This window comes from Onychostruthus taczanowskii, unplaced genomic scaffold (assembly GCF_017590055.1).
Source record: "Onychostruthus taczanowskii isolate IOZ18803 unplaced genomic scaffold, ASM1759005v1 scaffold42, whole genome shotgun sequence".
In the NCBI taxonomy this organism is placed as follows: Eukaryota; Metazoa; Chordata; class Aves; order Passeriformes; family Passeridae; genus Onychostruthus; species Onychostruthus taczanowskii.
The window spans coordinates 829,404-855,972 of NW_024501682.1; the positions used below are offsets into that span (position 1 = coordinate 829,404).

Here is a 26,569-nt window from a genome sequence, read left to right on the forward strand (position 1 = left end):
TTTGTAAGATGTAATTTTTTAGTACCATTTTGCTTTATTAACTAAAATAAACTGTACAAAAAGCTGTAGAGTTACATTAGCTTTGAACAATGTAGGATACACGTTCTCTTCCAAACGTTAGTGTGCAAACATTGTACATTTTTTAAAGTGACAAAATTAAGCCAACCTTGAAGTCAAGAGTTCATTACTACATTACAAAACAGGAGACTAGATATGGCAAAAGAAATTTCCCACTGAAATCAACACCATTGTATAATTTTATTTCTAATTCTTAAAAAAATATAAATGAATTTAGAAGAGAATCACAGTATAAGGGCCCTAACATATTAGACCATTACAAGGTACATAAAAATAGAAGACACAGATTTCTTTGAAACTTTAATCCTTTGATTAAGCAGCAAGCATATCACTCTCCAGGCAAACACTGCTTAAAACAAACCCTACCCCCCAAAACAGGACGTGCAAACCGTATGCACATATTCTGCAAAGCACACAATAAAGACATTTTGCTATGTACATACTTATTTAGTACTACAAATGCTAGGAGTTCCCTACTGTGTGCTACAGTGTAGGTAAATTAAGAAATACTACCCTACCTATCTCTGACCCTCCCTCCCCCCTTCAAATACAGCACCTTTGCCCAGTTATAGAATATTCAAACAAGATTAAACGGAATTACAATGTACTGAACAGTTTCGTAGCAGTTGGTGGTGGCCAACTGTACTGTAACACCCAACATTCTGCACACTGAAGTCTATTGACAAGAGACAAGACAAAAATTAGCAGATGTACAATACACACACCTGGGACACTCAATGCTTAAGTCAAAAAAAAAAAAAAAGAAAAGAAAAAGAAAAAAAAAAGAAAATAAAAAAATCCTGAAGATGAATCTTACCACCGTTAACAACTAAACTGTAAAAATGTACCATCTTGGTTTTTTATTGGTTTTAAAGACCAGAGAGCAGCCAGATTTGTGTGCAGCTGATGAGGGCATGCTAAAGACTCATGAGTCCCAGAACACAGGTTTCTATGACCACTAATTCCTTGGTGCTTGTTTTAAAGTTCTGCTTTACTTAGACATGGGATCATCTGATACTTACATAGTGGCTAAGCACCTACTCTGATGCAAAAGAAAGACCTTTTGTACAACACCTCAGCACACCAGTGAAAGCTCTTCAGAAAGAAAAATCTCTCAAGTTTGATCTGAGAGTATTTTAAAATGAAGAACTAAAACATAAAGGTCAACACTTCAACTGCAATTCAGGTTACAAGTATCAAACTTCAATACTAGATTTTCAAATGAAATAGAATCTGATAGCACAAGAACTTCCCTTTGCACATAAAAGAAAGACCTCATTTAGTGGCTAAACTGATCATTATCTGTGAAAAAAAAAAAACCTAGGGAGAGCACATCCCATTTGCATAAAAAGTCTCATTTTAGTCAAGGGCAAATCTAGTTAAAAACAAAATGGAGTTAAAAAGACTTTTAGACACCATTTCAGATATAATATATATTACAAAAAAACCTTTTGTAATAGTACGACAGTCAACATGATTATTACATAATCAAGAATGCATTATTTTTCAATAGCTTAATTCAGATCACATGGTTTCAAACAGTGCTACTCATATTTGGAGCCTGGTTTACTTGGAGGTTAGAGGCATCTGCTTTTACAAAAAAAAACCAAAAAAAAAAAAAAAACCAAAAAAAAACCAAAAAAACAAAAAACAAAAAGCCCCACACCCTGAAAGACTACTAGGCATCAATCAAGGTTTCAGATGGGAATGCAGTGAAACGAGTTTCTTTCAAACTCCTATAATTTGGAAGCAATATTAATATCTATATGCAGGTTTTACTGAGTCAATAAAATAAACAAACACCCTTGTACTTCTCCCAATACCCTCACCTCATGTAATCCAGAAATATAGCAGGAGTCAAGAGATAATCACTTACAAGTAAGACAGGGTTGGTAGCAGGTAACTACTCTCATGACATTCTACCAGCACCACCAGCCTCTACACTTCCCTCATTAATGCTCAAGCAAGATATCAGTGATCTAACACACACAAACTGCAGGCAGTCATTCTCAGAGGAATGGAATTCTACTGTACTTCCATTAGAAAAATTAGTGGAATAACAAATTAAATTAATACTTCTTGCTAGATGGTTCCTGTCCTGTCATCCCTCTGGGTGGCGGAAGCTGCTGCCACTCTATCCTGCCCAGCCCACAAGACAAGACTTCATCAAGAAACTGGACTCCTGCTTCCAGTTAAATTCTATGAGTAGAACACACAAGAGATTTAATAAATTTGGTACAATAGCTCACTGAGTCTTCAGAATATTCTGAAAGAGGAGTATTTAATAAGCCAGTACCTTTTAAAACAAGCTAAGATGTTCTGAGAACATGGAGAGAAGACCTACATTTTACAAGTATGTGAAATGCTTCTACTGTTATCTAAACAGGGCCAAACATTCTGAACCTAAAGCCATTATTTTCTTTCACTAAAAGGTAAAAAAAAATTTAAAAATTCACACACACAAAAAACCCCAACACTACATTTAAGTCTCCTACAATATTATCTATTTCTAGATTTGCCAGACTACTTTCCTGTAGTTAGATGCTTGACTATAAAGAACTGTAATAAAATAAATAGAGTAAAAATCAGTTAAACAAAATCTTGGTGTGTTGAACATTTATTCATTTAAGTAGTTAGCTTCCTTCAACAGTTATTCATAAAGAGGAGGGCTGGAGTGTAGGCATTGTTCTGCTGTACAAGTCTTCGGCATAAAAATATTTTTATACAGGTGGTCATTGACGTCGTTCCTTTTCTAGTTCTTAGCTCGCTCCTCTGGAAAACTGGTCTGATACCTGTGAAGGCTTGCCCTGTGAAGGCTTGCTCTTTTCTCCCCTTCATTATTTGGAAAAAAAAAAAAGTACATTGATACAATTTTTCAAATGTGGGAGTTAGCATAATTCTGCTTTTATTCCTTCAGTGCAGAGTGGACTGGGATTCTGTCTGAATTCCGATGAGCGAGGGTGGCTGCTGGCCGCTGCCCGTGGTCAGCACGGGCCGGGGGTTGAGGCGAGGAGGCATGGAATTAGCTGGGCGGATGAGCGGGGGGGGAGGCTGGTTTGGGGTGGGCCGCGGCTGGATGAAGCGCGCCTGCTGCTGGAGCGGCGGGGGCTGGCGGTGCAGAGCAGGAGCAGCGGGAAGTGCTGGACGAAGTAACGGGGGCGGCTGATTTAGAGTTGCCATGGGAGCGGCAGGTGCTGGAGCAGATGCGTGTGCTGGAGGTGAAGGGCCTAAACACTGAGTGGCCGGAGTGCTTTGTGCCTGCACAAAGGACAAAGACAAGACTGTGTGAACGGCCGTTCTGGCCAGGACGTCACGCAGTTGGGCTGCCACTGGCCACTACACAGGAAACAGCATTTAAAAAAATAAAACCAAAGAACTGAGAAGTTACTGAAAAGAAATCACCAACCAAAACATTATAGACAGCAGAACTAAAAATATTTACAAAGCAAGTCTTCTTCTAGAACAAGAAGTGTATTTTAACAGTAAAACAGTAACGTGATCGCCACTATCAAAGGTGCAGTCCTGCTCCCAGATGGTTAATGACATTGGCTGAAGTTCTATGCAAGCTCATCATCATTCTTTAGAATGCAGTTTGCCACTCCACACCAGTTAACCTTATGTTTTATCACTAAATAAAATGCTGTTCCTCAACCCATGCTTACTTATTTCTGGTACACAAAACACACCTCATCTTCTTCATCAGTGCTCTTTCCTGATGGCACATTAGAAGTATTTTTTGTGTCCTCCCCTAAAGCAGAAGCATCACCATTAGAAGCCAGGGTTCCTTGTTCCGCTTCCCATTCCTGCAATACCTCCTCTAAGTTAAACCGACGCCTGTAGTTTACAAAGAAGTTCTTCACTTGGCCAACAGTCTTGTTGCCAATTACATCTGCAATAGCTTGAAAATCTTTACCATATTTTCGGACACCTGGAAAGCAAAGTAAATAACATAGCTGTGAAGAATCAGTCAGACACAGCTACGTGTGATGTATTTATAGAGAGAACCTATGGGACCTGCAAACCGAGGACTCGCTAATTAGGAGAACTTCTCAATTAGGAGAAGGCCTCAATTTCCATTAAAACAAAATAATTTTTAATAGCACAGCTATCAACATACAAATCAAGAACTTATTAATAAGTCATTACCCATTCTTCTTAAAAGATCCTGGCTTACTCACCAAGCCTCTCAACCTAAAACCACAGAGATCTGGCCTCTGACAAACAGAGTGAATCTTTCACTGTGCTCACAGTAAGGGCAGAAGCTCAAGAGGGGAGGAGGGGTGACTGAGCATGTGTGAATGGTTGTAAACAGAATAAAATGCTAGAAATATCAAGTGGCAAACACTGACAGCTCCTACAGGCTCCCTCCACACCAGCTGCATGCAGATGGCTCTTTCCCACGGCCAGTGGGGCAGGAGTGGCACAGGGCAGAACAGGGGGGCATAGCTCTGTAATCACAATATCCTGCTCACTTCTGCACTTGTGACATGCTCTACTCAGGCTACACAGAGCAACTGCCAAGTGTTCACCTCACAAAGCCTGTTTGAAGCTTTCATTCACCATTCAAACTGGGTAGAAAAATCTGGGTGTTTACATTTACATTCTCCACCTTGGAGAATGTAAATAAATTCAAGCTACAAGTGTCTGCTTATAAGATGGCCCAACAAAAGCCTCCAGGATTAAATCCCCTACTGGTAAGCAGCATGACAGGTGAGCTTTGCGCTGTTCTTTTCATTAATTTTTGTACTGACATCAGTAGTCACTTTTGTTTATGAGCACTTCAAAAGAAAATCCCAATATATATTTTAAATACTTCTAAAACTACATTTGCATACAATTAAAAAAATTGAATGCAAAATTCCATAGTTTTTAACTTAAAATTTGAATTATAATAAAAATTATATATATTTTGTTATATTTACACTATGTGTCTAGTTCCTCTCCTCTCCTGCTTAAGAAAAAAAAAAAATCCTCAACCTCTCCCACCTCCTAGAACACAGCCTTTAGCAGCACAAAGTAAATTTTTAATGACAAGGATCAAAAAGTTTGGAGACTTGAAGAAATAAACCTATTTTGTTCCAGTGTGAGTAAACAGAAGACTTTTTTTCCTGTCAGTTATGCATGAGTGAATTACAATTTGACTTCTCCTGTGAAGCTTATGATAGCTAAACTCATTCAGAACATATTACAGTTCTTAGAGGACAGGCACTCTTTCTCATTACAGGAAAAGAAATTTATGCCTGATTTCATGCCTCACTTCAGAAAATGAACAAAGCGTTCAGAAAGTGAGAGTTGTTTCAAATCTGAAAGTTATGTTCCTTTTCAACTTAATTGTGAAGAGTGTGACCTTCAGTTTGTTCTGCTCCTTTCTACTTTCCTTGTTATTAGGCACTTCTGATGTGGTAATATACACTCTGTGCAATTTAAAAGAAAAGTTCACCTCCAGGATAGTAACAAATTGTGTAGCTGAAGCTGATGTTTCAGCTGTCAAGAGCCCAGCTACATTATTTATTATCTTTTTCTGGGGCCTACAAAAGAATACAACCCTCCTGATTGCAGGAACCTTGGAAAGATTTCCGAGCCATGTGGGAGGGCACGGATCCAGGCGAAGCAAAGACAGGGATTTGGCTCTGTGCTTTATCAGCTGTACAAGGTATCAGCTGTACTCCTTAAAAGCTGTGTGTGCCCACAGAACATTGCCTCCCGTATTTTAATATTCTTTGTCTGCCCTACCATTACCATTACTGATTTATAATGAACATGAAATGTCCACTGCCATATATCTAACATACTGTACAACTGATCAAGTGAACAAGGTGCCCAGAAGAACAAAGCACATTTCTGTTAGAAAACAAATACAGACTTTTAGTGATTTCAGCCTTTTCTGTTACTATGGTGGCTACACTTCTTTCCTCCTTTAATCTGCACAACAACTGAGCCTGTTGGTTATCTTCAACTCAAGTTGTCAAAAAATAAGGTCTTAAAGCCTGTTTCCAAGCAAACAGCTTGAAAACAAGGTGTTCTTGCCCTCACTGAGAACCCAACTCTTAAAAAAGAATCTAAATAAAATAACATTTCCTTAGTTTAGCTACACAGAGCACTACTCATTTTGGATTATTTTCAATGCTGTTACTACTGCTCTACCACAATGATGTATTAAAAGCCTTTCAAGCCACGTAAGAAATGGAGAACTTTCACTGTGTGTTCATAAAACTTTAATGTATAAGGTGATGGCATATCTAAGAATTGTTGCCAAGTCACCATCCCTGTCAAACTGGTGCACATTTCTTATGGATCCTTATACAAATTCAGTGCTAAATACCCCCAAATTATTTCTCACATGCCCAAACCGTTATTCAATAATTTTATTAGGCTGATGAAAGTGAAGCTCAAAAAGGATGACTGCACAGCCTCACTTCCCAGGTATGAATGGTTTTCTCTCAGCTCGTTTGAAAGCAGCCCAGCTCACAGGAATCCTTTCAAGCTCTTCAGAACTTCATCCAGCTGCAAAGGTACACTGGAACACGTGCATGCTCTTGATTACAGCATTTCATCTTGAATATCTCTCTTGGAGAAACTCAAATCCAAGTTTGATGCTGTTTACACTGCTTCATGTTGTACAGCACAGCAAACACAATATTAATCAGGGTGCAAAGCAATATGATACAGCACCACAACAAGGCAGAAATAGTTAATGGGAGCTGCAGTTCCACTGTGATGGGATTACACTGCTCTTGGCAACTACCTTATGTAGAGTTAGATCCTGATTGTCCCAACTGTTTTTCCCTGCAATGCCATGAAAGTCATGCACAGCTTTTCAAGGCAAATTTGTTGTCTTGAACAAGTTTTAATATATTTTTGCAATTGCATTTTCATGGCCAAGATCTTAGTTTGAAAATATGAGTGTGCTTATACATTTCTCTACATTAAAAGTTTGTAATTTAAGAACACTAACTGATGAACTAGCCCATTACATCCAACAACTAGTCAAAGCTGAACTGTTAGCTGATAAATTATACTGTGAATATATTGGCTCAGAAATCATAAATCTGAGTCCACAACCCCATTGTAGGCACCCACACTGCTTTTAAGATTACACACAGCCCTATTTTAAGATAGGTTCTCATTACCTCTTCCTTAGTTACTGGCAATCCCTTGAGATTAGCCTGCAGATAACGAGTTTTTTCATGTTTACAAAAAACAGTACCAAAATTTTATTACTGCAGATTATATTTACAATTTCCTTGGTTAGAGTTATTGTCCAAATTCAAGTGAACAAATCATGTAAGTGCCACCTACCTGCTTAATGCTTGTGATTTCTGTAAAATTATTAAAAGCATATGCCAAAATATACCAATACATGTAATGAAATAAATCTATTTTAAAGTGTATGAACTAAATGTCCCCATGTTCAAGTCAACTTTCAAGTCCAAGCCTAATGCACATTATGGAAGCTTTTAGTAGAGCAGTTGTGGCTACCTTCTAAAAACAAAGCCAGGGAAAAACACAGCATGGCTCCCTCATGCCTCGAGTCTACTACCTCAAGCAAATGCTTTGAAGCAAGAAATCAGGGTCCTTAGCCTGAGGGATGGGAGACAGCACTCTCATTCCAGGAGAGAGAGCAAGCAGTAAGTAAGGGAGGGATAATTAGAACACTTTATTCTTGTCATTAAGATTCTCTCTCATCTCCATTTTATATAGTGACAAGGGAAAGGGTCCACAGAGGAAACAATACATATAAAAAGCACATGTCAATGAAAACAGATTTCTTCCAGAAAGCCAGATTGCTAACCCCTCCTTAAGGCTGACTACCTTTATAAAACACAGAACCATCACTAGAGACCAGAAGACTGGATCTCCTCTCCAAGGAGTCACCACCAACCCTCACTCTCTTTTGCCCAGGCTCTAGTTTATTTGTCTTGTTGGTCACAGAGTGTCATAGCTTAACAAAAACTGACTGTATTCTTATCACTTCCCAAACTGTTGCTTAGAAAGAGCTCCAATAACTAAACTATGAAAAGGCAAGATGGTTTGATTCCTTTCATTCTAAGGCAGGCACAATGACCCTGAATTTTCCCCCCTCTTCCAGCAAGGCTTTTACTTACTAGTCTATCATACTAGAGACATCTCCTTCAGTTGCATCTGGGAACAAAATACTGAAGTATTTAGCAATTTAGTGAGAGAATGAACTTAGGACAGGGGACACTTTGGAAATGCAAATCCAAGCCTGAAGCATGTAAGTTGAAAGGCATGATTTAAGACTCTCCATGTCTTTCTGCATTTCCATTCACACTTCAAAATAACCCAACTTTAGGTTCATAACCTAACTTAGGTTAATAAGTAAGTACCAGGTATGGCATACCTGACAACTTTACACTGACATCCTGATCCATGAGTATTTTATACTAAAATTGAGTCTCTCATTTTCAAGGTGAAGAATACAGAATAAAGATAACAGCTCAGATATAACTGAGATGTTATCCTTATAGAAGATGATCCGCATAAGTGAGTCAATATATGCCTTCAAGACAGCATTTCCAGATATTTCCCTTACATGTTCCTTGATTTGGCACTGCACGCTAATACAAGAGACAGTTTTCCTTCATATAAATGAAATAAATGCAAATTAGCTGTATCAACAGCTTACCAGAAAATGCTGGGGTTTTAGCCCAGTAAGACTGTTAGTCAAGCATCCATATCCAGCCTTAGACTCTTAAAAGGCCTGATGGGTAGATACCTGCCCATTACTTCCCTCATGAACAGAGAAAAGCAACAGTAAAGCAGATTTACTTCTACTTTTTCTCCTATTTTAGGATACTGGAGATGTCTTAAATGCTTCCAATTTTATTACTTTAACTATTGCTTTAGTCTTCCACATTAGAGAAATTCATGTAAAGTGCTTTAGAAGATAATTGAAGGGACTTTCTGGTACGAATACAGTTGTTAAATCCTGCTTAGCTTTTCTCTTTGAAATTTAACATGGGCAACAGAAAGCCCAATGTCACGTTGCTTGAATAAATGTCCTAAACATTCTCAATAGTTTTGCTGTTTTCCTGGGGACCAGATAAAGTTTAGCTTTGCATTAGAGGGAAATACAAATATAAGCCTAATCACCTCTTCAAATCCTTTGCATCAGATTTCAACTTGCTACTACTATTAACATACCTTGTACTGCAAGAAGCTGCTCTTCTGTGGTCCAACGGGCATTGATTTTCTGATTAGACTATTAAAATTAGAAAAATGGCACAAAGATCATTAAATTGTTTCAACAGCTGCAAAATATCTGAGTCAATGTGTTTTACTTGCACTACAGTTGGCAAAATAGGTAAAAACCTCTTGCTTATAAGCCATAAATTTATAGTTAAAGACTGTTTTCATGCAGAGGAAATAGTGATGGATTTCAGCTTAAAACTATGCCAGCAGTTTTTCCTCTTTTATTGTAATTCTTAGTATCAGCTATATAATAACTTATGCACAAGCTAATGATCTTTATGCAGACAGAATTTGAATTTATAGTAATATTTATCTAAACTATTTGGACTTGCTGTTTAGAGCATTTTGCATTCATGTTATGTTTCATATCCAAGCCTTTAAAACAAGCAAAACCAGAACTTCAGTAGTAATAGATCATTCATTTTAGATGACAAAATGTATACATAGTCATGTTTTCACACAAAACACTATTTATTACTGGCAATCTACATTACCTATTTTTAATCCAAAAAGCCCCCAAGTATCAGGGCTCAATTTCAGCTACCTGTTATTGTGAACAGACATGACATTTCAGTTTTTTCTGCTTCTTTTTTCAACCAGTTGCCATAAAAAAGTGCCTACCACCAATTTCTTGTAAAGAAGCCAGACTCCCCCCTGCATGTAATTTAATGGATCCTGTTTAAGCTGCAGACACCAGGCTGTAGCAAAACACATTTCTGCAGCTTCCCACTAATGTAAGTGCAAGGCCACAGGTTTCAGTGTTTATTCTGATTTACCTCAGGAGGTTTGAATTCTTCAATCCCGCCTTCCATTTTCTGTTTAAGTGCACTGTTTACTTGCTTAGCATTTTGAACCTTGGTCAAAAACAACAAAGTTAATCAGCTCCACAAAGAAAGTTGGTCACTTTACACATTTATCTTCACTAGGATTGCCACAAGTGTACCTCCTAAGTTAAAAAGAGAAATATTATGGTTTAAGGCTTCACTACTTTTAACTGTTTCAAAAGAAAACTTTAAAAATCCAAAACAAAATACATCAGTTTACTATGGAGAAAAAAAATTAAGCCAGTCTTTCAAAAGAACAATTTGTTTGCAAGAATATTAAAAGCTGTTCATAACAAGTAATTTTTGATAAGGATGCATAGATTCTTGAAGAATTAAGAATACTCTAGATACAAAACTTCATTCTTAGACATGTGAGATGTATTGCATATATTAACTTCTTCATTCTAAAAAAAAAAATTAACGAGATGTTTCCAGTTAGTTCCTTCTGAGAGATGCTTTTACTGAGCTGAGATCACTCTAATTTAATTAGGGGGATTCTTGAAACTATTTTAACTATTTCTTAGTTTATAAAAAGGATGGACCTTCCAAATTGTACATATACACATCTATGAACCATTTAAATCTGACATTGATGCACATAATATAGGTAAGAAAATAGTTTTGCATACTATGGTGCACAGCTATTACAAGGGTTCTTAAGTACGGACACAAAAGCAGACAACTCAGTGGGAGATTCCAAAGGCTGCATCTCTGAGATCACTGCAAGAAAAGAAAAAAAAAAGAAAAAAAAAAAAAAAGAGAAACACAACCTCAAGGCTGAAACTCACCTACACTTAGGCTAAAGAGTGAAACCCACCTATGCTATTTAGCCCCAGAGTCCTGCTGTGACAGAAAGAAGCTTATTTCTCCTGTAAAAGAACATAAGGGAGCAAAAACCCCATGAAAAAAACCCTTTTATTCACTCCATGATTTTGCAACATGGCAGCTCTACAAGGAAGCAAAAATTCCAGAAGATAAGCCTTGACTCTGTAGCCCCATCGCTCCTAGAAAGCAAGCATGCACATAACTACTGTACCCTTAGGAGATGAATAATTGCATGTTTCAACTTTAAATGCCAAAATTTAATTTCTTCATGCAAAGGACGCAGCAATTTTCCTCTTAAAGGTGAAGACTAAAAGCTCTTCTAAATTTAATAAGAAGTAGAAAACTTATCAATTCAAACAGAGAAATAACTAGGTCCATGACTTCCACACACCTCTCATACTTTCATAATATGTGGGAAAGGACATCCAGAAAAACAGCTACAATTTAAAGCATAACAAATGTAACTTCCTCTGCTCTATTGGTCTCATTTTCACTTTTCAAACAAATACTTCTAACAAAGTAAAAAAAAAAAAAATCAAATCAAATGTGACTTTTGATTTTTCCTGTCCCCAAATCTGTAGCACTGTTTTAATGCTACCCTTTTTATTTAAAAGTAACCATGCTTCATTTTATCCAAAAGAGCAGATGAACGTAAAAAACAAAACTGAAAAGCAGCTACTATCCAGCATTTGTGGTGATAACTGTGGAACAAAACGTGGAAGACTCACATTAAAGAAGTTTCAGAATCTTCACAGATAATCTTCAAAACCATTACAATCAGAACAATCTGAGATAAAAAAAAAAAAAAAAAAAAAAAAAAAAAACAAAACCAAGACCAATAACCCATGGTACCTGTCGCTTTAATGAGATTAGTTCCATATCCAGCTGTCTAAGAATTGTGTTGGCTGCATTGGGACTACAGGAAACAGCTATCACATCTTCCTGGGTCAGGTACATGCCTTTTGGTGGACGGCATTTGGAACGCTGGGAATGGTGGCGATGCTGCAAGCTCTGATACTCTCTTCTACCCAGACCTATTTTGCTGGTCTGAACAGGCTGCTCATTATTGCCCTTTAATTTACAAGAAATAAATCATTAAAGAATAACAGTATCTTGTATACAACTTTACTAAAAAGAATGAAGTATCAGATAGCATTGTAATGTCATATTTATGACAAATAAAACTTAAGCTAACATCCTCCTTTGCATGTAGTATCCAACTATGTCTTGCAGATGAGTTGATGGAGCATACCAGTCATCTGCTGGATAAGCCTGCATTACTCTAAGAAAGGTCAGTTTTCAAAACTTTTTTTCAATATGGCCACAAATACAGTAAATGTTATAGAAATCTTAGTACTGTGACAGAGGGCAGACATTATGGACCTCTTACATATACAGAAGGTAAGTAATATACATGAACGTATCTTGGTTTTAAAACAAATAATCAGTGACTTTACGCATTTATTTCTGATCAGATGTGAAGAATTTGGGCAAGTACTACAGGAGAAGAATGACAAAGTCAACTAGGCCAGGCAAGAATGCAAAATTACATTTCTCCCTGCTGTAAGCACTCTCCAGAAAAAGACTGTACTGTTTGGTTTGGGGGCATGGGGAGGAGCTGATTTGAGATTTGGAAGAGAGAGACTGGACATACCCCTGCAGTCATTATAAAAATCTATGTAATTTAGAAAACCTGGGCCTTAATTATTTGCTTCTTTGGAAAGGAAAGGAATGGCAAAGAGGAAATTAAGTCTTTGTTTTGGTATGTATGGGCACCTAAACATTCTCTGCATGCATGTGACTCCCTCAGAGCAACTGAGTAGTTTCTTTATAGCTCAGAAGCAGAGACACAAAAATTACTTTCTCTGCAAGGATATTCTAATTCAAAGGAACGCTTAGTACCAGAACAGAAAGAGAATTCAGGCTTTTCCCTACTTCAAGCAGCTCCCTACTGCTCCTCCCTGCTAGCATCCATGCATGTTAAGAGGAGATGGCCATCTGATCACAGTGACTGCAAAACCAAGTGCAGCAGCCATTATTATTAGCATTATTATTATTTTCTGCAGTAGTCGTGCAGAGCAGCAAACAGAGTCTTGTTTTACTACACTTGACCTTGTGCCACATTCTCTTCCCCAGAAGATAACATCTTAATCCAGCCCACAGCCTTCATAGAGGCCACCTTAAAAGCACTTAAGGTATGTGCTCTTCCCCAGAAAATTGATGTAGAGCATTACACCTTTGACATGTAAAAAATTCAAGTTTACTTCTGCCCTGTTGGGTTTTGGTTCTGCATTGCTCTTTCAGTATGAAATTGCAGTTTCTGTGTGTTCAATCTGGATTTAAAGTGAAAATATTCTCTCATAATTTTGTCTTGCCAAGATAGAGAGGTAAGGTTATATTTGTTTTATCTGGTAACAGAGAGTTTCCATTACTCTGTGTGCTCAAGCAGCCTACTCAGTTTATATTCTGCTTAGGAAGTGAAAGTATGCAAATCCTACCAGAACTATTAGATCACAAAATTATCTTGTGCAGATCCAAATAGCATATCAGAAACTAAAAACCTATCTGTCCTTTTCCTAGAAGTCTATCAACACACCACTTGCATTCTGGACTGCATGTCATGATCAAACTATAACCAAGAAAATTGAGCAAAATAGCCCTTATTATAGACATGGCTAAGGCAGGAACTCCAATCATTATATTGCAAGGACATTGTTAGAACAGCAAAAAGTAAAAAGGTACATTATCAGATCATGTGACATTGCAAGTACTATAAAACATCCTCATATTAAAAAAGTAATCTCAAACTCTTTCACTGAAAGAGATAATTGTCCTTTTTTCCCCAAGGCCAGTAGATAAAGGGGTACATTGAAGGTCACTGCAAAGTTCAGAACAGAAGTTAAACTTATCAGTCTCTTACTCAATATTATTTTCGTGAAAAGTGCAAAGTTTTATTCATAATCCTAGATACCACTTCATGGGAGTGCTGAAGTTTTGCATAACCTCTCCTCTCACTCTTGAGAGACATGAACTGGCTGATTTAAGAAGATCACAAATGCTTAAAGTTGATCAAAGAAACAACTAAACACACACTTAAATGGGTTTCTCTAGTCTTGTTCATAGATAGCTTAATGTTTAGAAAAAGAACTCAAAAAACTCCTAAAACCTGAACATGCCCTGAACACAGCAATCATCTGTAAAGCTAACAGTAAGTGCTCATCAGGACAAAAGTGTTTTTCCTCTGCATCTAATAGTAGAAAGCATCTCAGTAAAACCACATATTAGTTGAAATGCATCACCTCATTGTGGCTTTGAACAAACAACAAAAGCTGTTCTTTGAAAAATGTAATTTAATTTTAAAATTCAAAGAACATTTTCATTCAAATAATTCACAACCAGTAAAACTGTAAACATAGTAACAAGACTGAAGGAGGGCAAATACAACAACCTGTTTTACTAGGTTGTGAGAGGATACATTTCTTACAAAACTTGAAGATCTCTCAGGACACAGTGGAGGCAATGACAGATGCATTTACAGCCACAAAATGGCAAAAACATATGATACAATTATGTTTCAATGAGAAGTCATCAAGATCTTGACTACTTGAAGACCCTTGGAGTTTGGCAGGCTAAAACCTAAACCTCTGTACTACAATTCACTCTTCACAGTAACACATTCACTGAAAACAAACAAACTGACATTCACCATTAAGTTATCTGTTACCTCCTTTTTGGCTTCTTTTTTGGGATCATAATCACTATCATTTCCATCCATTGGATGAGATTCTTCTACGTCATCATCACTAAAGTCAGATTATAAAAAAGGTGGTCACTTTATTGCTTTTTAAACCCAAACCTAAGTATGCACCAGGGCAAGAGTTATCTACTTGAATTTATCTACTCTGAGTATATGGCATCTCAAAATTATCTGTAGTTTTCAAAAGACAGCTGTTACAAACATGATTTTCTGCATTAAATTCTAGTAATTATTATGATAAACAAGCAATCCTAAACCACAGCTTCAAAGTCACTTTAAGCAGTGCTGGTACTGCTGCCAAGAATTTTGGTGTCACCTTTCTTCAATTCAACCACTTGTACCAGCATGAACACTTACGTGGCCGACTATATACCAAGGGTAGAAATAACCTTTAATTTGCCCCGTTAGTTTTAATAGACCAATTTTCAAACCACTGCACCAGGTGAATAAACCCTTGCTGAAGTCTGTGGGGAGCACAGAGCATATGATGGGAAAACATGGGACTGCTTTTTCACCAACGTGCTTAAAATCTAGCAATTTAGGGGAGGGAAATGAAATTTACTGAATTAAATCAATGAAAAGGTTAAAAAGAGAACAGTCAATTTGGAGCCGAATCCAGTCATTCTGACAATGTAATTTCTGAATTAATTAATGCATAAACGAACTAGAATTTCTAGTTATTACCAAAATCCTCCAAACTGATATTTTAAAAGCAAACTAATTTTAGCTCGCTATTTTTCAGAAATAGGATCACTAAATAAGCATATGAAGTTTAGATTTCAGAAGTTATTGAAAATAACATATAATTAAAAAGACGCCTTTTGCTCCAGTTAAGCAATTTTCTATGGATATAAAATCACAGCTTCCCATATAAACATAGGTTATGTTACTTATACATGCAACACATATCACCTTTTAAGAAGTGTAAGTTAATTATTACGCATACTGAGCACAATAAAATTTTAATTTTATAATAACTGTGAGAAATGTTATTCCCTTTTATGCAAGACAACAAAACTACTCTGAGCTCTAATTCTCTCTGACAGCAGTTTTAAGTCTTCTAAAAAACAACTTTATATAAATTTTTGTTACAAAACAATGCATAGGCATTGTAACTGCGTCAGCTCTTTACAGTGGTTGTGCTTTCAGTTGTAGTTCCATATTAGCTCAAAAATCCAAACACAAACAATTCCACACAGCCCCCCCCCGCCCCCACACACACTAAAACACTCTCCTGCACAGGCAGTAATAGACTTTAGGGTTTAAATCCTTGTTTTTACAGTTATCCATTAAAACACTCCCGTCTCCTATTACAACTCACACAGACTGGAGTGATGAAGTTTTTAAAGCACAGGTACCAAAACCCTTGCTAAAATCAGAAATAGCACAATTTCAAACCTAAAACACATGGCTCACACAGAAACAATGGTTAGAAATTACTCCACATCTCTACTTGGGAAGATTTCAGTCTCTGGTTAGTTACTTAAGAACATTAAAACTCACCTGTCACCCTGATTATTTCTGTTAGCTAGTTTACGAGCCTGACGATCCATCAAACTTGTCCTAGAGCGAGTTTTTTTCCAAGAATAGTAATATTTTACAAGGCTTGCGATGGTCTTGTCTGGGAGCTAGAAGAATTCATCAACAGATTAACACTTAAAATTTAAAATTCCACCCAGAATTATAATTCTGCTCTGTTTATAACCATCCTTACACAATATTTTAAATGCATTGGTAAGATTGAAAGGAGGGATGTATTTCATACACTTTTTTAAAAAGGTAAGAAGGCTTCTTTTCATTAAAGTGAAAAAGCTAAAATTAAATTATATCTTATATTCAATGTTCTTCCTGAAGCTTTTACACAGAAATCAACATGAAATTTTAGCCCACTAGGAGCCTTTGTTCTTAGTGCATCTAATCTGTTTAATGCTTCTGATTAAAATATTACTTTACCATTTGCTGGATCCTGTGAAAGCTCTTTCCATGGAAGCTAAATGCTTGTTCAAATAGGACTTTATCTTCAACTGTCCATTCATCAGGGAAAGGAGTGAAGTTAGGGAGATCCGCAAGGGACTTCTCAATATTATGTTTGTGCCAGAACAGCATGCCGAGAGCCTTTGAAAAGAAATAGTCCCTCTTTGGATTTAGTCAATTTTCTAAAACATTGAGACAAGTTAAATAAAAACAGGCAATTTATTTGTTTGAAATAAAATTTGACTAGCAGAATCCCTTCTCAAAATGCATTTACAATTTTGCTGGCTATTTACTATAGGTTACAAAATTCTCTTGGAGACAGTGGACACATCTATACTTTACTAATGGTATGAAAGCCAGACAATTTAAGGTTGGCATGGCAGCAGTAATTCTAGAGCAGCTTGAACTAGGCTGAGAGGCTCAAATCTGACCTGCTTTCTTACTTTACAGGCATAGATCACCTACACAGCTCCTCACAGGCCTTTTATTACCAGCCCACTCAAGAAAGCAAATAAAAATACTTTTAAGTATTAATACTTTTAAATAAAAATACTTTTCAGTTGCCAGATAATCATACAAATTGCAAGTCTGAAAGTTCAAAGTGAGAGTGGTCTTTCTACAATTCTCCAATCCACAAATAACAGCATGGCCACTTTGTCACGTGCACCTAATAAGGAATGGAAATTTAAACATACATTCTTATACAATTTCATTTCTCAATAGTCTAAAAGGATTTTATGCTCATTGGACTATCTGCCAGAGAATCACAGGCAGATTTGATGCCAAGATTTGGGCATCGGAACTGGGCAATGTAATCCATTCAGTTTCAATCACACAGCACAGACACAATCACCAGGTGTCTCTCCAACCCCCTGATTTCACATCTTCTAACAACCTGGACACAGCAAACCTCTGCTCTTGTTAAAATGGGAAGTGACAAGCATCTCTTGCAAAGAGAACTTCTATTCCATTGTGAGGAGTCTGTAAGTGTTTTGTACCAGAAGTTATTTTGGAAAGCCATCTCTTGGAGACTTGAGATCCATCATTTCCTCCTCCTGCCTAACAGAAGTCAAGGCATAAAGAAGTAACACCAAACCACAGGTATATTCTGGGCATTGTAACACTGGCAGCCTCTTTGTCAGACAGCAGTTGATGAGCAAGTTTCCATCCTCCAAAACTTGATCATACAATTTCTTTTCAATTGTACAGCAAATATTTGTATGCAATAGGTAATCTCAATTTTACACAGATTGGTTAAATTATGAAGAATTTTGCACTAGAATTACATGCAGACCAGCAAAGTTTATCCTTACTTTAAGGAATGGTGACCAAAGGCTGTTAACTAAAAAGTGAACTTGTTTGTTACTTTTGGAGCTAAAACTTGAGTCTGTTCTCCTGCCTCTGAAAAAACCCACTCAAGTGAGGTTGGCTTGCAGGTTTTTTTCAACATGAAAGAAACCTTTTCAGTGCAATCCCTATCATTTAATGGTTCAAAATTGTATCATATTTGCATTCTAATGTTAAACTTTAAATTTGTAAGCTGCTTCCCTAAGAAACTCTTTAGCTAAATATACACACACAATTGCATGACATGCCCAGTGTATCAAGAAACATACCAAACCTTTCAAAAGTGCACATTACAAGCTGAGCATGTCATGAAAACAAAGAGCTCAATCTTTTGCAGAGAATCCAGACCACAACTGTATGCAGATCCATTTAACTGCAGTGTTTGCTGCCGTGCCTGAAGAGAAACAGCGTTAATTAATGGTAACCAAGGGGAAAAATAAGAGTTGTGTTATAGTTTTATATTAAAAAAATCCTTAAATGAGCACTCTCATTCCACAGCACTTACCTGTTCCACATTGTATCCATGTTTTTCCTTTGCTATTGCTATATATTCATCCACTGTAACAAAGCAATGTCAGAATTACTCTTTAATACTTTTAGCTCTGCTCTATAACAGAATTAGCCATCTAACATGGGGAAACAGTTTCCCCATCTTTAACACACTGCATTGGCCCAGATCCCCCAAAATGTTAAATATACTCACAGCTTTATTAATAATAAATAAACCCACTGACCATTATTGAACATTTAATTTTATAAACTTTTTATGCAAGCTAATTCTGCTTTCTTTCACATTTTCACTACAAAAAAAAAAAAAACAAAAAAAAAACAAAAAAAAACAAAAAAAAAAATCCACTTGACCAGGCTGCTCAAAGACAAAGGGGGCATCCACAGCTTCTCTGGGCGAGGCTTATAATTTATTTATTTAAAACAGAGACTAGCTGGTTATTGAAAGGCTATGCCTTTTTGGAACTCCCTCCTGGGTTAGTTTTAAATTGAACTACTTCTATTGCTTGTACTCCCAAACAAGCTGAAAACTAAAGCAACTATATCAATGATTATGTATATCCTCCAGATTACTATAGCTTTCACTGACCACTATCGATTTTAACTATGACACAAAGTCAGTTTTCAATAGAAAGTATGAAAAATCAATAATTAGATAACAACATTAAGGAATAACATTTTAAAAATCACATTTAGCAATAATAGAGCCAGCTTTGAGTTGAACACTTTTCATAATTTTGAAATTAAGTTCCACTTTATTTTCAAACAAAACCTTTTCCTATTCACCTTTTAGAGCTCAAAATTCAGAGGCAACTAAATAGTTGAAAGGAAGTATGATCAAGAAAAGGAAATAATCATATCCTCCTTCAAATGGATAAGGGATATCCTTGCCATGCACTGTTTCTGCAAAGAGTTAATATACTTTAAAGGATTGAAAAAAGTGTTGAATAATCACAGGTGTATTTTATTTCTAACTGTTCTGCAGTAGTTGAAGGTGCATTCCCTCAAACATAGAGGGACACAAATCTCTAACTACTGGTATTAGATGGAAACTGTCCTGAGGATGAGGTTCTCATGGTTGCATCCTCAAAATTTACTCCCCTATATTATATATGGGAAATTCCAGCACAGGAGACAGGTTTGAACTAGATTAAACAGATAACTGATCACATTCAGTCAGATGACACAGTACATAAAGGGAAAGCTTTATGTACTATGTATTTCAGGTCACTCCTAAAGGCAAAAAATATTTGGTTTTTCCTTCTGTGACAGCAGTAATAATTTCCCCTTGAAGTGGGCCTCCACAAATCTTTTCCAAATTCATCCACTGCAACTCCTTCTCCTAGGAATTTAAAGCAGCAAGTTCCTCATGTTCAGATATTTCATTCTTTAATTAATAACAAAAGGTTTCACAGACAATGATGATGATAATAGAAAATAGGCAGTATGATCTGAAACAAAGACTTTACTAACATAAAAGAAGATTATCTTTGCTTTACCTGGAGTTCTCTAAATAAAGAAAAAGCAGCTTTGTGTTTAATTATTTGTAGTTTCACTGTGCGTAAAATAAAGAGCAAACAGGCACACCAGAAACAATTATTTAGTTTACTTAAGCACCCAAATTCCTAAGCAGACAAGGACTTACACTTGGCATCAGGAATATTATGATATGGAGACCATACAAGCATCCCTCCATTATCTTTATCAGTGTATTTTGTGGCACCTGTAAGAAAACAAGTAACTCTCAGTATTTATTTAATAACTATGATCTAGAGAACAACTATGTGACAGTAAGCAAAAGCCAACCACAGTAAGAAGTCCATTTACTAAGGGGGGAAAAAACATTAATTCACAATTAATTCCTTAAGATATCAAATGGCTGAATCAGAACACTACTCTTAGGATGTTCAAGTACAACTAAATATTAGACAGTATCCTGGTTACCACAATTAAACCACTGAAGTGCATTGCTTCAGTTGGAAGGAATCTTATCTAGTTCCAAACCTCTTGCCATGGGCAGGGACACCTTCCACTTGACCAGGCTGCTCAAAGCCCCATCATCCTGGCCTTGAACACTTCCAGGGAGGGGGCATCCACAGCTTCTCTGGGCAACCTGTGCCAGTGCCTCACCACCCCATAGTGAGGAATTTCTTCCTCATATCTAAATCTACCCCCTGTGAAGTTGGCAAAGATGCAACTTTGTTCTCCTGAAGTTTGATTGTCCATTAGTACTATAACATTTATCACTATCATAGGAGTACTAGGACCTACTGTGGTCAGTTAGGCTTCCTTAGAACAAACAAAAATAGGTAAGAGCTGGAATTCAGTCACCATCCCTGATCCCTTTCAAGAAGAAACTATACTAACAACTATACCAGAAACAATTCTGTTCATCTCTCTCTAGTTTTGATTTTTCTAATTTTCTGATTTTAATATTCATAGCCAACCAAATTGCACAGCTGGAGAAAGCAGTTAGACGTAAAAGTAATTTTTGGTTTTGGTTTGTTTACCCCCACCTCAACACAGCAAGGAAAGCAGTACAAATTACCCAAACCATCAGGACAGAGGAATACCAATGCAATGCACTGAAGCACTAAATCAGAGCATATGACTTTTGAAAACATGCTGTAAAAGAAAACTCCCTGGTACTGTAAAAGCATTAATTCAGAGTCACTTTCCATTACTATTGCACAAATGTAGTCTAAAACATAAAGCCCCTTACAATCTTTTTGTTTACAACAGTTTACCTCGCTAAGAAATTGCTCAACAATTGGATTTACATCTAATGTCAGTACGAATTCCTTGAGTAATCACCCTCAGAGGAAATATCCTTGCATCCTTCTTGGAGAACAACAGCTTTTTTTATTCAGTGACACAAGTAACTTTTCACTCCATTTTAAGCTTATGCACTTTATATTTAGGCTCTACATCTTGTTTGAAGCAAACAAAAAACCAAACCCAGTGCTTTGGAAAAAAGAACAGTGTAGTGCTTTCCCTTTATGTGCTATGTTTTGTTGCTCTTCCCTCTTCAGTTTGGCAGTGTTTTGTATTTGCTATCATCTCCACAATCTTGATCCATCACAACTGTGAACTTGGAAACCGTTAATAACTCCTGCGCCTTTCCAAAATGAGATGTGTAAGGCAGATAACCTGTTAGGGAGTTTATGCTGCATTGAAGTTAAGAATGTACATACACTCATAAAGCACCAGTTTCAAGGCATAAGCACTACTAAACTCTGAAAGGTTTTTGGTATACAAGAACAAACTTCTTAATATAACATTCCACTTCAGAATAAAAAAGCATGACATTTTTAGTCATTAGGAATGCAAGACTTCATGAAGAGCAGGGCAGCTGTTACAGGCACAACATTTTTCTTGCCATAAGTAAATGACTACTATCCTACACTTCATTCTAACTAAAGATGAGGAGAAGGCAGGACCACAAGAGAATGTATTAGAGTCTCAGGTTATGAGGAAAAAATGTCTAAACTTAAGATACCTGCATACAACTGGATATCATGGATATTACCAGATACTGAATACTCAAGTACTAAAGAAAAAAAAATAGTTTCAGAGTTCTTGTGCCTGCAGGAGATCATGAATGTGGTGACACTCCCCTAATGAGGTGTGACCCTCACATGACAAACAACAACCACCAGAACATCCTTTTTCAAAGCAGTGCTGTGTCCCCAGCAGGAATCAGACATCTGCTTCCATTCAGGTGGCATCTTCACACTGCCAGAAGAAAAGCCAGGATGACAAAGGAATAATGAGATGCATAGAGGTAGCTTGAAGAAAGACACCCTGACCTCACCACCAGATGTCCCTAGCTGTAGGACAGGGATCCCTCCACCTCTGATGCCTTGAGAGGCTGATCTGGAACAGAGACTAGACAGAGCTAAAAGAATAAAGTAGGTATTTATTAAAAGGTCTTAAAAGGATACACCTTGGGCAGTACAAGAGTCTGGCCATAGCTACACTCAAGATGCACCCAAAATGGTCACAAGATGGACAACCGCTCACAAGGTTTCACTCTTTTATAAGTTTTGGTCCATTTACATATTGGAGTTAATTGTCCAATTACAGCTTCAAATTATGAAGTCCCATCCTCCTTGTTTGCTCTCTTCAATTCACTGTTTATGCTTTTTGGGCCTGAAGCTTGTAACCTTGGTTCCTTGTATCCTTGCTTCTCAAGCTGGAAAAGGATTGTTTTGTCTAACTATCCTGTGAAGAGAACTTACTAACGCTTAATATAAAGCTCAGAGCTACACACAAAGGCAGCACAGAATCTGAAAAATATGAAAACTAAAACTTAAGACATCATCTCCATATGCAACGCCATGACCTACCTTCCTGGGAACTTCCTGCCTGTCCTTTGTGCCCCAAGCACTCAAGAAAGCAGCCCTCAAGGGCAACATAACCATTTTTACAAGGGAGGGGGCCTGGAAATACCCTGCAACAGGTTAACCAAAGTGTGTTAGAAGACTTGTAAGCCAGTAAGGAAGAGAAGGACCAAGAGCTACATCTGAAGAATAACAAGTCTCCCTCTCCCCGAAACACACCTCCAAGCCACTGAGGAAGAGGCTTCTGCAGTTCAGCTGCTGCACCCCTCTGCCAGTATCAGTTAGGAAATGCAGCCAGCTGAAGATGCACCACTTCCAGAACAGGGAAATCATAGCAGCAAACTGACCCTCTCTAAATTGCAGCTTCATATGAGAAGTAAGGTATGCACAGCTGGTGCAGCTCTATACAGGATTCCAGGTACTGAGAATACATCCAGAAGCATGCAAGACACAGTGAGGGCACTGTAGGGCAGTGTGGCAATTTAAAAGTTTGTTGGTTTCCAGCAGAAAATGTACCTTCCTCTGCTTAAGACTAAGCCTTCCCCATACCATTTGATAATGCCAATTTTAAAAAGCCTGTTTTCCTGTTAGAGGACTAGAGCAAGAAAAGTTATGAAGACATACAGACAAATGCTTTCCTAAGTGACCTTAAATGGTATAAAACATTCTTCCTGACAGCCCCAAGTCCATCCCTGAAAAGAGGGTAAGTGGGAAATTAAGTATTTCAGCATTAAGTAGGCAAAATTCATACTAAAACCATTCTGAAGTCTAAATCTGAGTACAATAAAACTTCTCTAGCAGTTCTCTGTGGATGACACAACAGAGTGGTGCATTCTCTATTGTGATGTCCAAAAGAATGCAAACAACCCACAATATAAGGATACCACCTTTGTAACATCCCACTGGATCTATAAGTGGGTCAGAAACCACAAGCAGAAAAACTTTCACCAAGAATATAAAATCCCATAGGAAAACCAGGAGGAGGAGACAAAAATCTGAGTGCAGGAGATGGTATGTTAACTCAGCAAATTAGATAAAGTAAAAAAAAAAAAAACAAAAAAAAACCAGTTTACTTATTGAAATTGTTTCTTGAAGTGACAAAGTCTCTCTCATTGCTGTAATATTGGTGACAATTAATAACACCACTTCTCTTAAGCTCCATCTGAAAGTTTGCTTGTAAAAGTAATATGGTGTGGAGGGGGTAAGAGAGTATATTTAAGTGAACTTTGCCTAATTGCTGCTTCCAACCACAATCCACTTCTTCCACAAGACACTGAGAAACAGTGGCACTTTTTCTTTAAAAAAAATCTTGTTTTATACATAAACTAAATTTTTTTAAAAAGTTTGCTGCCATCACAACATTAATCATGAATATTTTGTTCCTCACTGTATTGTTGTAGAGCATTGCTTATGGCTATTTTTCAAGACAGTCTAAGTGAAACCCAAAGATTGGTATTATTCCACTCATTTTAGTATTCTGTAGGTTTATCAGGGCTGACTTTTGTGTCTTAGAGTTATGTCTACTTTTATCCATCATTGATTCCCTTCTCCCACCTATTTATTTCAAGGGGCTTAAAAAACAGCACTCAAGAGTACTGCAAATAAACACACACTCCAAGGTATCTGATAAACTCTAAAAAAAAAAAGTATTAGAACAATTCCAAGAAGAAACATAATCAAAGATAATCAAATACAGTGCCATGTCCATATATGCAAACCTGGAACTAAAGGGGAGCTTATTACCTTACTTGCTACAAAAAAGTCACCTAAATGTACCTGTAAGGGTACAGATTTTTGTCTCTCATTACTTCTGTTTTTAAGAAATTATACCTCAAAACTCACCAGAAAAAAAATTCAACCAAAAAACCAAAGAGATGAAAGAATGAGGTCTCGCTGATATCTCCTCAGATAAACAATCTGTTAACTTGGTAAATGCTGTACTTTTGAACTTGATGGAATTTTAAATTTATTTTGTAAGACTTAGGTGTTCCAAAATAAATCACTAACCTTCTTGCCCTAATAAACAAAATACACACACCAAGAAGGACAATACCTCATAATAAAACATTATGCCTCTAACTCAGAAGTTATTAAAGAAACATCTCCATTATTAAAGAAACTGATAGGGTGAGTATATGTTAACCCCAGTTATTGGAGAAAGAGGCATTAATTGAATACCATCCCCAGAAACACTTAGGAGCTCCAAAAAGTTTGCTTATAGGAGAGCATAAAATTAGTTCTGTAGTTACTAATGTAATGGTACTATTGCATATACAGTTTACAAAATTGAAACCACAGAACCTCAATTGTCCTACAAGGGCTGAAGTTCTTTTAATCAAAAGAAAAACAAACACTAGGTGTTTTTCCAATTTAAGTGGCCTATAGGAAAAGCAAATCCAGGCTGGAGGTTAGAAACCATCATTTTTATCTGTGTATATTTTTAGGTAGGTAATGTAAAAATAGAGGGTGCAAACAATTAGCCTTATTAACAAAGACACAGACTGCGTTCTCCCTCCTAGGGGAAAGGCATTCCCTTAAGCCAAGATCCCGCATTCATCTAATCCCACCCTCGCGCTTTCCTTCCCCCAGCCTTTTCTTTGGCCGGTGGGGACTTGCGCCCATCCAGAGGGGCTCGCTCCAGCCTTGGGAGGCACCCCGAGAGCAATCCTCTTCCGGTAAGAAATCATCCGACACCCATGGAGCCTGCCTGGAGAGCAGGAAAGTAGGCAGGCTTCATTTGACCGCTACAGCAAAACTGCTGCACGCTCCTGTGGTCCCCCTGCTCAGTGTAGTAAGGCACAGCAGCATTCTAGCCATTAACTTGCACAAGCCGAGTACCAGGCTATGCGAGCGTACCCATATTCCTCGGGGCGGGGCTGGGGGGGGCGAGGAAGGCGGAGGAGAGCAGCTCAGCCTGCCACGGCGGGGCCAGCGAGGCTACTACAGCACACAAAACCAGGAGCAGGAGTTTCCCACCGAGCGCATCTTCCACCCAGAAGCCAGGTCTGCTCCGCTTCCGGCAGGGCGCATCACTTCCCACCCTTGCCCGACAATATCCATCACCCCTCGTCAAATATTTTTTATGGTTATAGGTTTAAGGACAAGGAGGGAAAAAAAAAAATCAAGCTTTTTCTGCTTCACCGCCTCCCGCCGGATGCACATAATGCGGCCGATAACGAAGCGAGAATCCCCCACCGCGAAGCCCCCCGCCCCCGGAGCGCAGATGCTGCCCCGGCCAAGCCTCCCGCCGCCGGCACCGGGTCGCCGACACAAAGGCTCAAAAGCACCGTAAATACAGCCCCGTGGCCGCCGCCGCCGCCGGAGAGCGCCGGGCGAGCCCACCCCTCCCGCCTCGGGAGATGTCAGGTTACAGCCGAAAAGCGATTTACCGGGCTCGAAGTCAGGAATGCGCGCCTGGTATTCCGCTCCGACCCTCATTCCTACATCTGCAAGGCAAAGGGGGGAAGAGAAATTAAGGGCTGGAGCGTCCCCGGGCGCCGTCCCAGGCTCCCGCCGTGCGGCGGGCGGGCGGGCTGGCGGAGCCCCCGCCGCGGCCGTGCGGAATAAGCCACCTCCTCCCCCCGCCCCCCCCCGCCCACCGCCGCCGCCGCGGATTAAGCCCCGACGACCGCCGAGGAGGGGGCAGGAGGAGGCGGAAGGGGGAGTTTATTCCAGCGGAACAATGGGGACGGCGGCGGCTC

General features: G+C 38.1%; 1 protein-coding gene across 5 annotated transcripts in view; it reads right to left on the reverse strand.

Annotated features, from left to right (window-relative positions):
• The window catches only part of RCOR3 (REST corepressor 3), a 27,020-nt gene continuing 451 nt past the window's right edge, over positions 1-26,569 (reverse strand). The window contains exons 2-12 of one of the 5 annotated variants that reach the window (XM_041413524.1): positions 26,258-26,314; positions 20,171-20,248; positions 18,524-18,576; positions 16,651-16,812; positions 16,201-16,325; positions 14,665-14,743; positions 11,793-12,011; positions 10,068-10,145; positions 9,244-9,301; positions 3,765-4,006; positions 1-3,336 (exon numbers count right to left, since the gene is read on the reverse strand). In XM_041413524.1, the coding sequence (XP_041269458.1) occupies positions 2,992-3,336; positions 3,765-4,006; positions 9,244-9,301; positions 10,068-10,145; positions 11,793-12,011; positions 14,665-14,743; positions 16,201-16,325; positions 16,651-16,812; positions 18,524-18,576; positions 20,171-20,248; positions 26,258-26,314 (1,496 nt within the window). In that variant the 3' untranslated portion in view covers positions 1-2,991. Of the gene's footprint in view, positions 3,337-3,764; positions 4,007-9,243; positions 9,302-10,067; positions 10,146-11,792; positions 12,012-14,646; positions 14,744-16,200; positions 16,326-16,650; positions 16,813-18,287; positions 18,416-18,523; positions 18,577-20,170; positions 20,249-26,257; positions 26,315-26,569 lie in introns of those variants that run through there. The other 4 variants (XM_041413522.1, XM_041413527.1, XM_041413525.1 and 1 more) reach the window with 4 other exon arrangements.